Source organism: Salvia miltiorrhiza, chromosome 7, assembly GCF_028751815.1.
Source record: "Salvia miltiorrhiza cultivar Shanhuang (shh) chromosome 7, IMPLAD_Smil_shh, whole genome shotgun sequence".
NCBI classification, from domain to species: domain Eukaryota; kingdom Viridiplantae; phylum Streptophyta; class Magnoliopsida; order Lamiales; family Lamiaceae; genus Salvia; species Salvia miltiorrhiza.
The window spans coordinates 4,231,390-4,245,023 of record NC_080393.1 but is presented as its reverse complement, the minus strand read 5'-3'; the positions used below and the strand labels follow the sequence as shown (position 1 = coordinate 4,245,023).

General features: G+C 36.9%; 2 protein-coding genes across 2 annotated transcripts; both read left to right on the top strand.

Annotated features, from left to right (window-relative positions):
• Positions 1 to 6,572: 6,572 nt before the first annotated feature.
• Positions 6,573 to 7,340, top strand: LOC130993083 (protein SRC2-like). The gene has a single exon (XM_057917806.1). It carries the CDS (start codon positions 6,573 to 6,575, stop codon positions 7,338 to 7,340), a length of 768 nt encoding a protein of 255 aa, XP_057773789.1.
• A 3,728-nt stretch (positions 7,341 to 11,068) lies between these two features.
• LOC130991863 (protein SRC2-like) lies at positions 11,069 to 12,662 on the top strand. Its single transcript, XM_057916281.1, has one exon. The coding sequence runs from the start codon at positions 11,317 to 11,319 to the stop codon at positions 12,448 to 12,450; it is 1,134 nt and encodes a 377-aa protein (XP_057772264.1). The 5' UTR covers positions 11,069 to 11,316; the 3' UTR covers positions 12,451 to 12,662.
• Positions 12,663 to 13,634: the final 972 nt, after the last annotated feature.

Sequence of the window (13,634 nt, the reverse complement as noted above, 5' to 3'; positions counted from 1 at the left end):
ACGCTTAACCTTGAAGTTTCTTTCGAGTAGTCACCAGTACAGAACACTCGTATTATTGATATATATAGTACCTATTAATTCATTTAAACTCTAATTCAATATAAAATATCATTAATCATTCATAATCTTATAATATGTCGAGATAATAACTAAGATTTGTGGTGCCGGCGAAACATTGACGGTAAATATACGATCGAATTTAAAATAATAAAAAATTAATATTATCGTAATTAAAAAAAGAAAAGAAAATATGAGTATGAAAAATAACAAACAAATATACAACAAAATCAATATTAAATCAAATAATCAATATTAATAAAATTAATATTTCAAAAATAATTTTATTATTTTAAAATAATAAAATTATTAATATTTTGAAAATAATGAATCTAATAATTTAGAAAATCTAATAAGTCTAATAATTTATTATAATAAATCCAATAAATCTAATAATTTATTATTATTTGTAAATAATATCACATTTTTATTAATAATAAATATTATCTATTTTTTTAGAATAATATTATGAAAATAACAATCATTTTTAAAATATTCTCTATAATTTGAAAATAATAATTAAATAGAAAATTAATAAAAAATAATTAAATATTTATATTAATAATATTTAAATAAAAACGAAATTTAAAAAGAAAAATAATCAAAAATATTAATTAATAATCAAAAAATAAAAATAAAAACGAAATTTAAAAATTTTAAAAATTGAAAAAATAATGTTGACGACCGATTATTCGGTCGTTAATAAATAAAATAAATAATAAAAAAATTAAATAAATAAATAATAAATAAAAAAATAAAAAATAAATAAAAATAATTTTAACGACCGAAAAATTCGGTCTTTAAAAAAAATAATTAAAAAAATATTTTTTTATTTTAAAAAAATTTAAAAAAATTAAAATAATTAAAAATAATAATATTAACGACCGAATAATTGGTCGTTAAAAAAATAATTTTTAAAATTTTTTTTTTAAAAAAATAAAAAATATATATTAACGACCGAATTTTCGGTCGTTAAAATTAAAAAAAAATATAAAAAAAATAATTTTTACGACCGAATTTTCGGTCGTTAATAAAAAAATATTAAAATATTAAAAAAATAAAAAAAATAAAAAATCAAATCGGTCGTGAAACGGTCGTAAATCGGTTGTTAAGGCCGCAAAATTAACGACCGAAAATTTCGGTCGTTAAACGCGTGTTTTTTTGTAGTGGTAATAGATTGTAGTGAGTGAAGTTTGGGCACTATTGTTGTGAATGGAAGTTTGTAAACTCTACTTCTATAAATAGAAGTGAAAACGATATCGCGGACAGATCGAAATGATAAATATGGAAACAATATCACGGATGGAGGAAGTACTTTTTTTTATATAAAAGAGAGATCAATTATTAATGACACGAACATGAAACATGTAGATGACCCTCCACAAAAGACATGGTTTATTTCAGACATATAGTGCAACAACATCCCTACTAGTTTTCACTATGCAATGAGTAAATAGCATTTTGATTCCAACTCACTTTCTTTTTGATCTTTTGATTCGTGGCAATTAGAATCAGCCACAATTTTGACCTGCTAGTTAAATTTTGGATTCAAACAAATTCTTGATACTCGAACCTTTAATTCGAGAAATCAAGTATTGAGCCAAAATATAAAGATGAGTATCTCCACGGCTCCACCGCATCAAACACGAAACATTTCGAAATAAATTGAGCTAAAATTTCTAATTCAAGCAATATGCAGGAAAAATCAACAAACCAATATTTCGAAACTGGTTGAGCTAGAAAATCAACGTGGTTTCTTTTTCCAAACGCGGTTTAATTTCATGAAGTTTGAAATTATATCAGTAGAGGTGTTTGAAATGAATGAAAAATTAATACTATAATTTAGTAATAAATTAATTCATGGTGTGGGACGGTGGGTGTTAGAGTATTGAAAGGACATTTCCCTGGCATGAATGGGTTCGTGAAGAACGCATTTTTGTCGGTTGATTCAGCATCGAACTTTAATAAATATAATTAATTTTGGGTCTTTGATTAACACAATCGATTCATGAGTATATACTGCCGATATATGTTCTTCTGGTGAATTGCATGCCATGTTATTGAGAATTGATTTTAGTTTGAAACATGCTCGTAACCAGAGGCTTAGCTCACCTGGCCACCTGGATCCTCACTTAACATTACTTTGTCCGATAAAAAAAAGTTTGAAACATGCTCGTAAGTATGTAGTAGTGGATTTTTGCTATGTTCGAACTTCGGAGAAAGGCTAATCGAGCGACTCATTAACTAGCGTTTTTTGCTTTGATTTCTCATCAGATTACGAGTTTGAAGTTAGATTTTAATAGTTTAGCTTTGTGATATTGTGCTTCATGATTTAATTTGATTCCCCTCTAAAATAAACTTGTTCATTATTCAATAATTGAGACAATAAATAAAGACTATACTTTATTCGCCAAAGAAAATAGAAGTAAAAAACTTTACATGTATAATAATTTGAGAGGAAATCGTAGTAGTGCACGTGTGTAAATATCTAATAGTCAAATGACTATAGTAACCGCGAAATGCTCTCCTAATACTGGGCTGATTTACTCAATGTGAATGTGATAATAACAAAAAAAAAGTAGTTACAACTCGGTTATAATAAAAGTAGTTACAACAACTAATACCCCAAAGATAATTAATTATTTATTTTTGTTTTTGCATGTTCGTAATAGTTAATTATTCTTTCTAACTCTTTCATTGACTCGGTTTATAAAAGACTATTCTTATTAACAAAAAAAACACTATCTTATTAACAATTCTTACTAACTCTTTCATAGTTTATATATATATATCTCCCGCTGCTCTCTCTTTCTCTCACTCTCTCTAAAGTCTAAAACCTCGCTCTTCTACACCAACTCAGTCTGTGATCACGACAATGGAGTTCCGAACTATGGAAATCACGCTTCAATCCGGGAGAGATTTGAACAAAGACAATCTGGTCACGAAAATTGACGTCTACGCCGTCGTTTCGATCTCCGGCGGCGACAAGAGCTCCAAGCAGGAGATCAGGACGCCGGTGGACCACGGCGGCGACGCCAACCCCACGTGGAACTTCCCGATGAAGTTCAAGGTGGACGAGGCGGCGCCGCAGCTGACACGCCTCACCCTCGACTTCAAGCTCGTCTGCGAGCTGGCGTCCGGCGACGACAAAGATATCGGCAAGCTAAGCGTCTGGATCAAGGAGCTTCTTGATTCTCCGGCGATGGTCGTCTCCGACGGCGAGAAATTCCTCACTTACCCTGTCCGCACACCCAGTGGAGAGCCAAAGGGCGAGCTCAATTTCACCTGCAAATTCAGCGACGAGAATGCGTCTGGGCTGATGGAGAAGATTTATTATGGGGTAGAAATGGGGAATGCGTTAGTTTCGTCTGGGGTAGAATTGGGGAGTGCGGCTGCGTCGTCTGGGGTAAAATTGGCGTCGTCTGCGGTGACATTGGGGAGCGCGGCTGCGTCGTCTGGGTTAGAAATGGCGAAGGCGGTTGGATGGGGGGCGAAGAAGAAGTGGGAGGAGTATGGGGAGAAGAAAAGGCGGGAAGAGTTTGCAAAGAAGAGGAAGGATATACATAAGAAGGAGGTGGAAGAGTTACGTAAGAAGAGGGAGGAGGAGTTAGCAGCAAAGAAGAGGAAGGAAGAAGAGTTAGCAAAGCAGAGGAAGGAAGAGTTAGCGAAGAAGAAGAAGGAGGAAGAGGTAGCAAAGAAGAAGAAGGAAGAGTTAGCGAAGAAGAAGAAGGAGGAAGAGTTAGCGAAGAAGAGGGAGGATTTACGTAAGAACTCGACCCAGACCCAGAACCAGACCGAGTCGTTGTATACGAAATTCACATCTGGGCTTTATTCGACAACTCAGACCGGCCTAACCACGCTCATGAGTCAGACCGGTCTTGTCCCCGGCCAGACCACAGACATGTCTCAGGCAAGCTCCTCTCAAAGCAGCTCACGCCAATCCAAGGCCTAGGTCAGCCTAAGGCCCTAAGCCCAAGCGCAGCTGCTAAATGATTATGTTTAATTATTATTTTGGAGCAATTTATATTTATGTATTTTATGTTAAACCGTGTTCTATGTTTTATGGAGTACTAATCAAATTTATAATTGGTAAATTTAAGAAAGTAATCTAGTTATATATGAAAAAATAACCAGCACTTTGAAAGTGAGCCTAATACCAAACTAAAGAAAATAATCTAATGCTTCGTGAATTTCACGGCCAACATTGTTTAACTAACAATATCTCAAAACAAATTGAGCTACGAAATCAACGTGGTTTCTTCACCCAAAACGCGGTTTAATTTAATGAAATTCGAAATTAGGGTTATTTAATTTGCGTGTAAACAAACAAACTTTCAATATTTATTGATTATTTTTTTAATGAATTTTTTAAACAAAATATACGAATTTTTCCTACAACGAGCAATTCTGATCAAATTATAACTTAATTGCCTTTTCTACGTGGCATATTATTGTTTACGTGTAGCTTATACGTATCAATTTTAAATTTAGATTATTTGTATGTAAATACTATAAAATTCGTATATTTAGATGTAAATAAACCTTATAAATGATCAATAAAGCTGTTCAATCGAATGAAAAATATACTTTTATAAATTAATTCATGGAGTAGATGTTAGAGTATTTGAAAGGACATTTCCATAGTATGGATGGACCGGGAACGGCGCACTTTAATTTATATGTTAATTTGGCATCGAACGTTACTAATTAAATAAGACTATAATTTGGGTCATTAGTACAAATTATATTCACTTTGTCTATAAAAATTATGGCAATTAGTTCGGCACATATTTTAATGCAATATTTGTTGAAGTTGAATTAATTAAGTGTGGGATATATATATGAGTAACGTAAAAAAAAAAAAAAAGATATATGATCATATCCCAAAAAAAAGTGATATATTTTCTATAAATGATAAAAATATCATAATTTTTTAGTGTACGATCGAAAGTGTATATATTACGCCATGTTAGACCGTCTACGTACATAGATTGATAGTACTTTATATCAACTTGTTCGTTATGCTTTGTACGCATTCGCCAAATAAAATAGAAGTGAAAAACGTATACATATACAATAATTTCAAAGTACGTGTGTGTACATGTAATATTAAAATGATTATACCCTAGTGAGTAATGAGCTGTATGTTAATGTGAACTTGATAACTAAAAAAAGTAGTTACAACTCGTTTAAAAAAAAGTAGTTATACAGTAATACTTTATTCAAAGATAATTAATTAATTATTTTTCTTTTCGAATGTTAAATAATGATAGATTAAAGTACTTAATTTACAAAGTTATATTCAGAATCAGAACCTCCGAAAAGTGATTAAACCCTACAATATGCTAATTATTTTTCTTATTATGTACTGATATACATAAAAAATTTAATAAAGTAATCCATATTAATGTACTTGTATACATCACTAGTGGTACTTCTCGTCGTCTTTCTATCTTTTTTCAAATACATTATATTTATGTTTTTCTTTTCTTTTCTTTTTCAGGTGCTTTAATAATAGTTTTGCTAACCAACTTTCTTGACAAAACTGCATGAATGGTTTATTACTTATTTCAAACATTAAAAATGTAGCCTTTACAAAAGTAACTTGTGTCTCTTGGAAAGGATGAAAAAACATCTACTAAGACAATAGAAATTAGTTATTTAAGAATTGTAACGCGTCACGCGTCGCACTAACAAATAAAATAGTCACTTCAAAATAATAAAGATTATAAAAAGATAGAAATTAATTATTTTTTATCTCTTAATCCCCGAGTACAAACTTGTTTGGTTAGGAATTATTATTTGAATAGAAATATTTATTGACTAAGAATATATTTAGTTGTAATTGCTTCATATAACTGATACTACATGATCAGAATAGGGTTTATTCCATCAAGTAGTATCAGTTATATCAAGTAGTATTTTATAGGAATTATTATTTGAATAAAAAATAACTAGGATTTATTCCATGTTTGGTTAGGTTTTTAATCCCCGAGATTTTTCGTAAGCCTAATACCAAATTCGAGACGGATTTGTAAAGATGAAAAATACTAAAAGATGTCGATTTTCTATGGGTTGAACTGTTGAAGTGCTATTTCTTAGATTATGACATGAATCCCTAATCATCCCTAATCTTGGAAGCCGCCGCACGTCCACACACGTTGACTTCAAGAAATGTAAACTCGTCAACCGTCTCTCCCTAGCTCAAGACATTTTTCTTTAATTTCATTTTAGTTCGATATCTTCTTAATTTATTAATTCTGTCTTCCTCGTGAGTCGTGAATTACCTTGAAATTAATTTTAATTAATTATTATCACCAACTTCCACACTCGTAGTTTAGTTTCAAATTCATCGATTAGTGATAGTGTTAGTTACGGGCCACGAAGTTAGTATAAATAACCCCTTTGTTAATTTGTTGTTCTCATTTTTGTGCTCAATAAAACAAACTCCAGTCCCGCCTGCTCTCTCTCTCAAACCTCACTCTTCCGCAGCAACTCAGTTTGGGATCACAACAATGGAGTTCCGAACTATGGATATCACGCTCCGTTCCGGGAAAAATCTGAACGATGTCAACCTCTTCAGAAAGATGGCCGTCTACGCCGTCGTTTGGATCTCCGGCGGCGACAGGATCCCCAAGCAGAAGACCAGGACGCCGACCGACCACGGCGGCACCAACCCCACCTGGAACTTCCCGATGGAGTTCAAGGTGGACGAGGCGGCGCTGCAGCTGAACCGCCTCACCCTCAAGTTCAAGCTCGTCTGCGAGCAGTCGTCGTCCCGCGATGACAAAGTCGTCGGCGAGCTCAGCGTCCCCATCAAGGAGCTCCTCGATTCTCCGGCGACGCCCGACGCCGACGGCAACAAATTCTTCACCTACCAAGTCCGGAAACCCAGCGGAAGGCCCAAGGGCGAGCTGAATTTCACCTGCAAATTCAGCGAGAAAATGGCCGACGCGTCAGCTGAGGAGATGAACGAGTATGTGTTGGCGGTGGAGCTGAAGAAGAAGATTGATTCTGCGTTAGAATTGGGGAAGAATGCGATTGGCATTGGAAAATCGGGGGCGAGCAAGTTGATGAAGTATGGGTTGGCCCGGTTGGGATCGGGTCTGGGGAAGAAGAAGAGGGAGTTTGGGCGCGCATGGCATAAGTTCACGGACGGAGTGGGGCAGAACAAGGAGGAAGACTACCAACCGGTCCGCCCCAACCCGACCCAGACCCAGACACCAGATACGAAATGGGCCACATCCGGCTTCTCCAGGATCCTCGCTAAGCGCGGTCTATAACGACCACGCCACAGACATGTCTCAGGCCTCTCACACCTGATCAGCTCATCGTTCCAAACCCTACTCAAACTAAATACTTATAATTGTTTGTAATTTATATCTTTTGTATTTTACGTTGAACGTTGTTTTTTTTTTTTTTTTGAAAAATGTTGAACGTTTGTTTTTTGTTTTTATAATATTCTATTCATTCATCAAATGAGTGTGTATTTTTTTTTATTTATTTTTTTGGTTTATCGATCAAATGAGTACTCATTTCCTTTTCTGTAAGTGTATCCACACAACCTATTCAACTTATTCACAATCAGGCTCGTACCTGATTATACTCAACATGTTGCTCTTTAGGACCCCTAGGGGCCTATTTTTTTTTATTTTTTTAAAGTATATATATAAATTATCATATTTGTGTTGATTTTTTAGTGCCTTCTATTTTCTTTTGATTGAAAACTCTTTTAAATAATTAACTGAAAGAGATTATATTAAAATGATTTTTCTTGATTAATAACTCTTTTAAATAATTAATTGAAAGAGATTATATTAAAATATTGTTGTTGTGTTATCAATATATAAAAAAAATTATGGGGATTCATTTTTTAAACCGGTCCTGCGAAATACAAGACCGGTCCCGTTCACAATAAATCTGTATGAAAAAATAACTTGCATTTTAAAACTTTAAAATTCTACGTGAGCCTAATACCAAATTCGAGAAGATTTTGTAAATATGAAAAAAAAAAAAAAAGATTTGCGATGGGTTGAAATTCTTTTTCTTAAATCATCGGACGAATTCAATACAATGTTATTTTTGTTGAGATCCGAGTAGAAGATACTTAGATACATATACTATTGCAAAGAGAATTTTAATTTAATTTGAAAAAAAACAAATAATGAACCATTTGATGCGAAGAAGATTCTTAACACATAACCCATATTAATTAGGCTGGTGCCCAAATTCATGATGGGCCGTGGAATTTCGGCCCAGCGACAGTAGACCTCCAAAGGTAATTAAAATACTCATTCCATCACCTATTCGTGTTAAGTTTTAAGAAAAAATGATTTATTTGTTAAGAAAATAGTTATTAAAAATAAGTATGATATAAATTGATGGACGAACCAAAATGACAAATTAAAACACAAATTGATGTTCGTTGCATATATGGCAGCAGTCTATAAAATCTATAAAATCAAATGGGATCCTCTGTTTTAGCGGCAAAGGTACACATTCCTTCCTCTTATCACACTAAAAACATATTTTCATCGTGCATGAATGCGATAATACTAAACCTATATAGTGATTATTGACTCGTAAAAAAGATTAATACTGAACGACTTGATCCCCGATCACGTTAAAAAGTGAAATTAGAAAATAAATTTTTTGGAAGTTTTCCTCTCTAATATTTTAAGTGGTCTATAAAATTCAAGGAGCCAGAAAGGACTTGGGCACCAACTCACGATTCACAAAGCTTCGTTTTCACAACTTGGAGAGAGAGAAGTTGACTTGTTAACACTTGCAAATATCAAATTGCGTTGCAATTAAAATAATGGTAGATTTATCTCTTTTTATTTATCTTAACGTTGATGATAGAATATTAAATTTATAAGGTATATATTATTCAGAACCTTTGAACAAGTATACTATCTGGTCTGGTGATTCAATTATAGCAATATACTCCCTCCGTCCACAAAATAAGTACTCATATTTTCTTTTTCGTCCGTCCACGAAATGAGTACTCATTTCCTTTTTTGGCAAGTGTACCCAACACATCTCTTTAATTAATACACTAAAAAAGTGGGACCCTTAAACTATTCACACTACACTCCATACATTTCTTAAAACCCGTGCCGTCCACAAATGAGTACTCATTTCGTGGACGGATGGAGTATTATATATATATATTCTTATTGTATAGTGATGAATTAATCCGTATTATTGTACTTTGTACTCACATGGTGTTGCATGTAAACTAAATCATTATGTTTTTTTCTATTTTCAAATACGTGCATCCTTTTCTTTTGGGTTAATGCCGTGAAAAATCATGAACTTTGGTGCGATTTCAAAACTTTCAATGAACTATTTTTTTTATCAAATTTTCCATGAACTTAAGGGGCTGATCAATTTTGCCATGATTTTCAAAAATCCCCAGTGCTCACATGGCATTTTTAAGTGACCTGAAAAGTGACATGGCGTCACCGGCGGTGAATCAAAACGTCATCATTTTGAGCCCAAAACTTTCTCTCTCTGTGTGTTAGTGGTCGAGCTCGCCGGAAAGAAGGTTTTCTGTCTCCGTGGGCAGAGCTCTTCTAACCACCTGGTAATGCGGAGGGGGGCGGCGGATCTGCGAGGTGGTGGGGGAGGGCGATGGAGAGAGGGGTGGTGTGAGGTCGGCGGCGCGAGATCTGGGGAAGAAGACGATTTTTTGAGGGAGAAGAAGTTGATGGCGGCGATGGATGTTTGGAGAAGAAGAAGAACGAGGGACAGAGGTGACTGGCGCGGCGGCGGCAGGGGCGCCGGATCTGGTGCGGGTGCCGGAGGCGGTGGTGAGGGAGGCAGCGGATCTGCAGGGTGGTGGTGGTAAAGGCAGCGTAGGGGCAGCGGATCTGGTTTGTGGTGGACAGCGGCGGTGGAGGTCTGGAGAGAAGAAGAATTTCTGGAATGATGTGAGGTCTGCAGTGGACGGCGGCGGTGGAGGTCTGCGGTGGACGGATCTGGTGTGGTGGTGGTAAAGGCCGCGAATTGGAGTAGCGGAAAGGGCGGCGACTGGCGCGGCGGCGGATCTGCAGGGTTGGTTAGGGAGGCGGCGGCCAGAGCAGAGCAGCGAGGCAAGCAGAGCAGAGCAGAGCAAAGAAAAATAATCGATTTTCTATTTTTTTTCCAAGTAGGCGCCACATCAGCTCAGTATTACCACGTAGGCGCCATGTCAGCTTGGTAATGCCACGTAGGCGCTACCCTAAGACCGGAAATCACCGGAGATAAAAATCGTGGAAAAATTGTTCAGGCATTTAAGTTCATAGAAAATTTGATAAAAAAAATAGTTCATGGAAAGTTTTGAAATCGCACCAAAGTTCATGGTTTTTCACGGCATTAACCCTTTTCTTTTTAGGTGCTTTTGCAATGTTAACTATTTTTATCCACAAAATGAATGAATAATTAACTACTTTACTTCAAATATTACTCCCTCCGTCCCAAACGAAATGTCCTGTTTTTCTTTTTGGGCTATCCTAAACGAAATGTCATGTTTCCTTTTTTGGCAATACACACTTTCTCTATACTTAATATTTAAATAATTCCCATCAACCCACTTTATCTATTTTATACACATTTTTTGATCTTCGTGCCGAAAAGAAATACTCCCTCCGTCCACGAAATGAGTACCCATATTTCCTTTTTCGTCCGTCCACGAAATGAGTACCCATTTCCCTTTTTGGCAAGTGTACCTCACACATCTCTTTAATTAATACACTCAAAAGAGTGGGACCCTTAAACTATTCACACTACACTCCATACATTTCTTAAAACTCGTGCCGTCCACAAATGGGTACTCATTTCGTGGACGGAGGGTGTAGGACATTTCGTTTGGGACGGAGGGAGTATTATTTTGTCCTAAAATTAACTTGCATCACTTTTCAGTTAGAATCTAGCAAAATACAAACCTAAATAACACAGCTAGCATTGAATGAAAAACATAAAAACAAGGAAAAAGAAAATCCATTTAAAAAAGAAAGAGAAGAAAAGTAATTGTAAATTGTAATTATCGCTATTCCTTGGAAGCCGCCAAGTAATCTTATACACCGTGTCAACGTTGACCTCAAGAATTGTTAACACGTTACGCCATCTCATATTTTATATAGTTTTATACTCGCTTTCAATTAAAAAAAAGAAAAACAAAAATTTATCTCTTTCTCTCTCTTGCAATCTCCGCTCTCTCTCTCTTCTCTCTCTAAAACCGTTTCTTCGCAACTCATCCGAGATCAGATCACAAAAATGGAGACTCGAACTCTGGAAATCACGCTTCAATCCGGGAGAGATTTGAACAAAGTCAATCTCATCACGAAAATGGACGTCTACGCCGTCGTTTCGATCTCCGGCGGCGACAAGAGCTCCAAGCAGAAGACCAGGACACCGGTGGACCACGACGGCGACGCCAACCCCACTTGGAACTTCACGATGAAGTTCACCGTGGAGGAGGCGGCGCTGCAGATGAATCGCCTCACCCTCGACTTCAAGCTCGTCTGCGAGCGGGCGTTGGGCGACAAGGACGTCGGCGAGGTCAACGTCCCGATCAAGGAGCTTCTCGATTCTCCGGCGACGGCAGCCGCCGACGGCAAGAAATTCGTCAGCTACCAAGTCCGGAAACCCAGCGGAAAGCCCAAGGGCCAGCTCACTTTCTCCTGCAAATTCAGCGAGAAAACCGCCGCCGCCTCCTCAGCTCCGCCGTACCCCCCGGCGGCGGCACCGGCGGGGAAGGGTGATTTTGGGACTTATACAGCGAATCCTGCCGGAACTAGCTCCGGTTATCCGCCGGTTGGATCTTACCCGCCGCCGGCGGGGTACCCAAAAACGGAGGGGAATGGCCATTATCCGCCGGTCGGATCTTACCCGCCGCCGGCGAATCCTGCCGGAACTAGCTCCAATTATCCGCCTGCCGGATCTTACCCGCCGCCGGCGGGATATCCGGTAAAGGAGGGGAGTGGCCAGTATCCGCCGCCGGCGGGTTACCCCGTGGTTGAGGGAGGTGGACATTATCCGCCGGTGTATCCCGCGGCTGCGAATGGAAGCGGAAGCTATCCGCCGCCGGCAGGGTATCCTCCGGTTGGCGATACTCATAAGCCAGCAGAAGGATATCCTCCTCAACCTCCGGCGGGGTACGGATATCCGGCGCCGCCTCCTCCGGGTTACGGGTATCCGGCACCGCCCCCGCCCGGGTACGGGTACCCGCCGCAGCAGGGTTACGGGTATCCGCCACCGCCGGTTCAGCAGCCAAAGAAGAAAAATAAGTTTGGGTTAGGAATGGGGGCGGGACTGCTCGGCGGCGCTCTCGGCGGATTGTTGATCGGTGATATGATTTCCGACGGGGCTGATTTCGACGGTGGATTTGATGGCGGGTTTGATTTCTGATCTTAATTAATAACGTGGAATTTTATGTTGCTTGTCAAATTTTGTTTTTTAGTTTTTAAGTGATGTATATTGTGAATTTGTGACGAAGCAATATTTACTTTTGATTCGGGTAATATTCATAACGCCACGTTTGATTTATGTATGAACCTTTTGATGTAATCATCTTATCTTGTGGGATTGGAGGTTGGGAACACTTCCCAAGATTTTAATTATTGCCTTGGATTCAAGGGATCTATAGGCCTTTAGGTTATATTCAACGAATTGGAAAATAGTTTAAAGGTTCATTTCATTTATTATTTTATTTCAATAAAAAAATTTAATTGATTTATACTTTACACAAAAACTTGAGTACAATCGGATGTACTGAACAACCGGGTTACACTTATACTCAGACTCTAACCCGAACCTACATTCAGCAACCTGACTCAAATTATGTAAATGACTCAATCCGATTGTACCTAATATCACCTCATCACCTTATTAGAAGAAATTGATGATATCAAGTTTGAATTCAATAATACTCCCTCTGTCCCAGCTTTTAGTATCCAACTTTCCTTTTTTGGCCGTCCCACATTTTAGTATCCATTTCTATTTTTGGTAAAAGTAGGTGGGACCCTTACTCCACTTTAATTATTTTAACTCTCACATAAAATGTGGGACCATTATTCCACTCACAACACATCAATCACTTTATTAAAACCCGTGCCGTTCTCAACTGGATACCAAAAGCCGGGACGGAGGGAGTAATAAATAAATAAAATTCAGTTTGGAATTTATATATTTTCACATCAAATATATACTACATATTTTACATAAATTCATAATTTATAAAAAGTGTTTATTCTTTAATCCTTCTATGTGTGTATATGATGCTGAATCTAGAGGCAGAGTTGCTCGATCTATGTTTAACCTAATAAAAAAGACATATGGAGTTGGCTCGGATTGAGAGTTGATTGTGTCGATTTTGTGGGTGCATGCTTTTCAAGAGTTAGGCAATTTTCCAATTATTATGAAGTTTTTGAACCGATTTAATTTGATTTGGATTTTATTCAAGCATCTCGAAACATAACCTACTCCCCTAGAAATTCGAATCGGGCAAGATCAAATCATTTTTACATTTTTAATTATCATTTGCACTCGCGCAACGCACGAAAAATATTTTTATATTTTATTATATATAAAAT

Bases quoted from the DNA above. Each gene is read 5' to 3' on its own strand.
- LOC130993083 (XM_057917806.1), top strand. From the start codon at position 6,573: ATGGAGTTCCGAACTATGGATATCACGCTCCGTTCCGGGAAAAATCTG.
- LOC130991863 (XM_057916281.1), top strand. From the start codon at position 11,317: ATGGAGACTCGAACTCTGGAAATCACGCTTCAATCCGGGAGAGATTTG.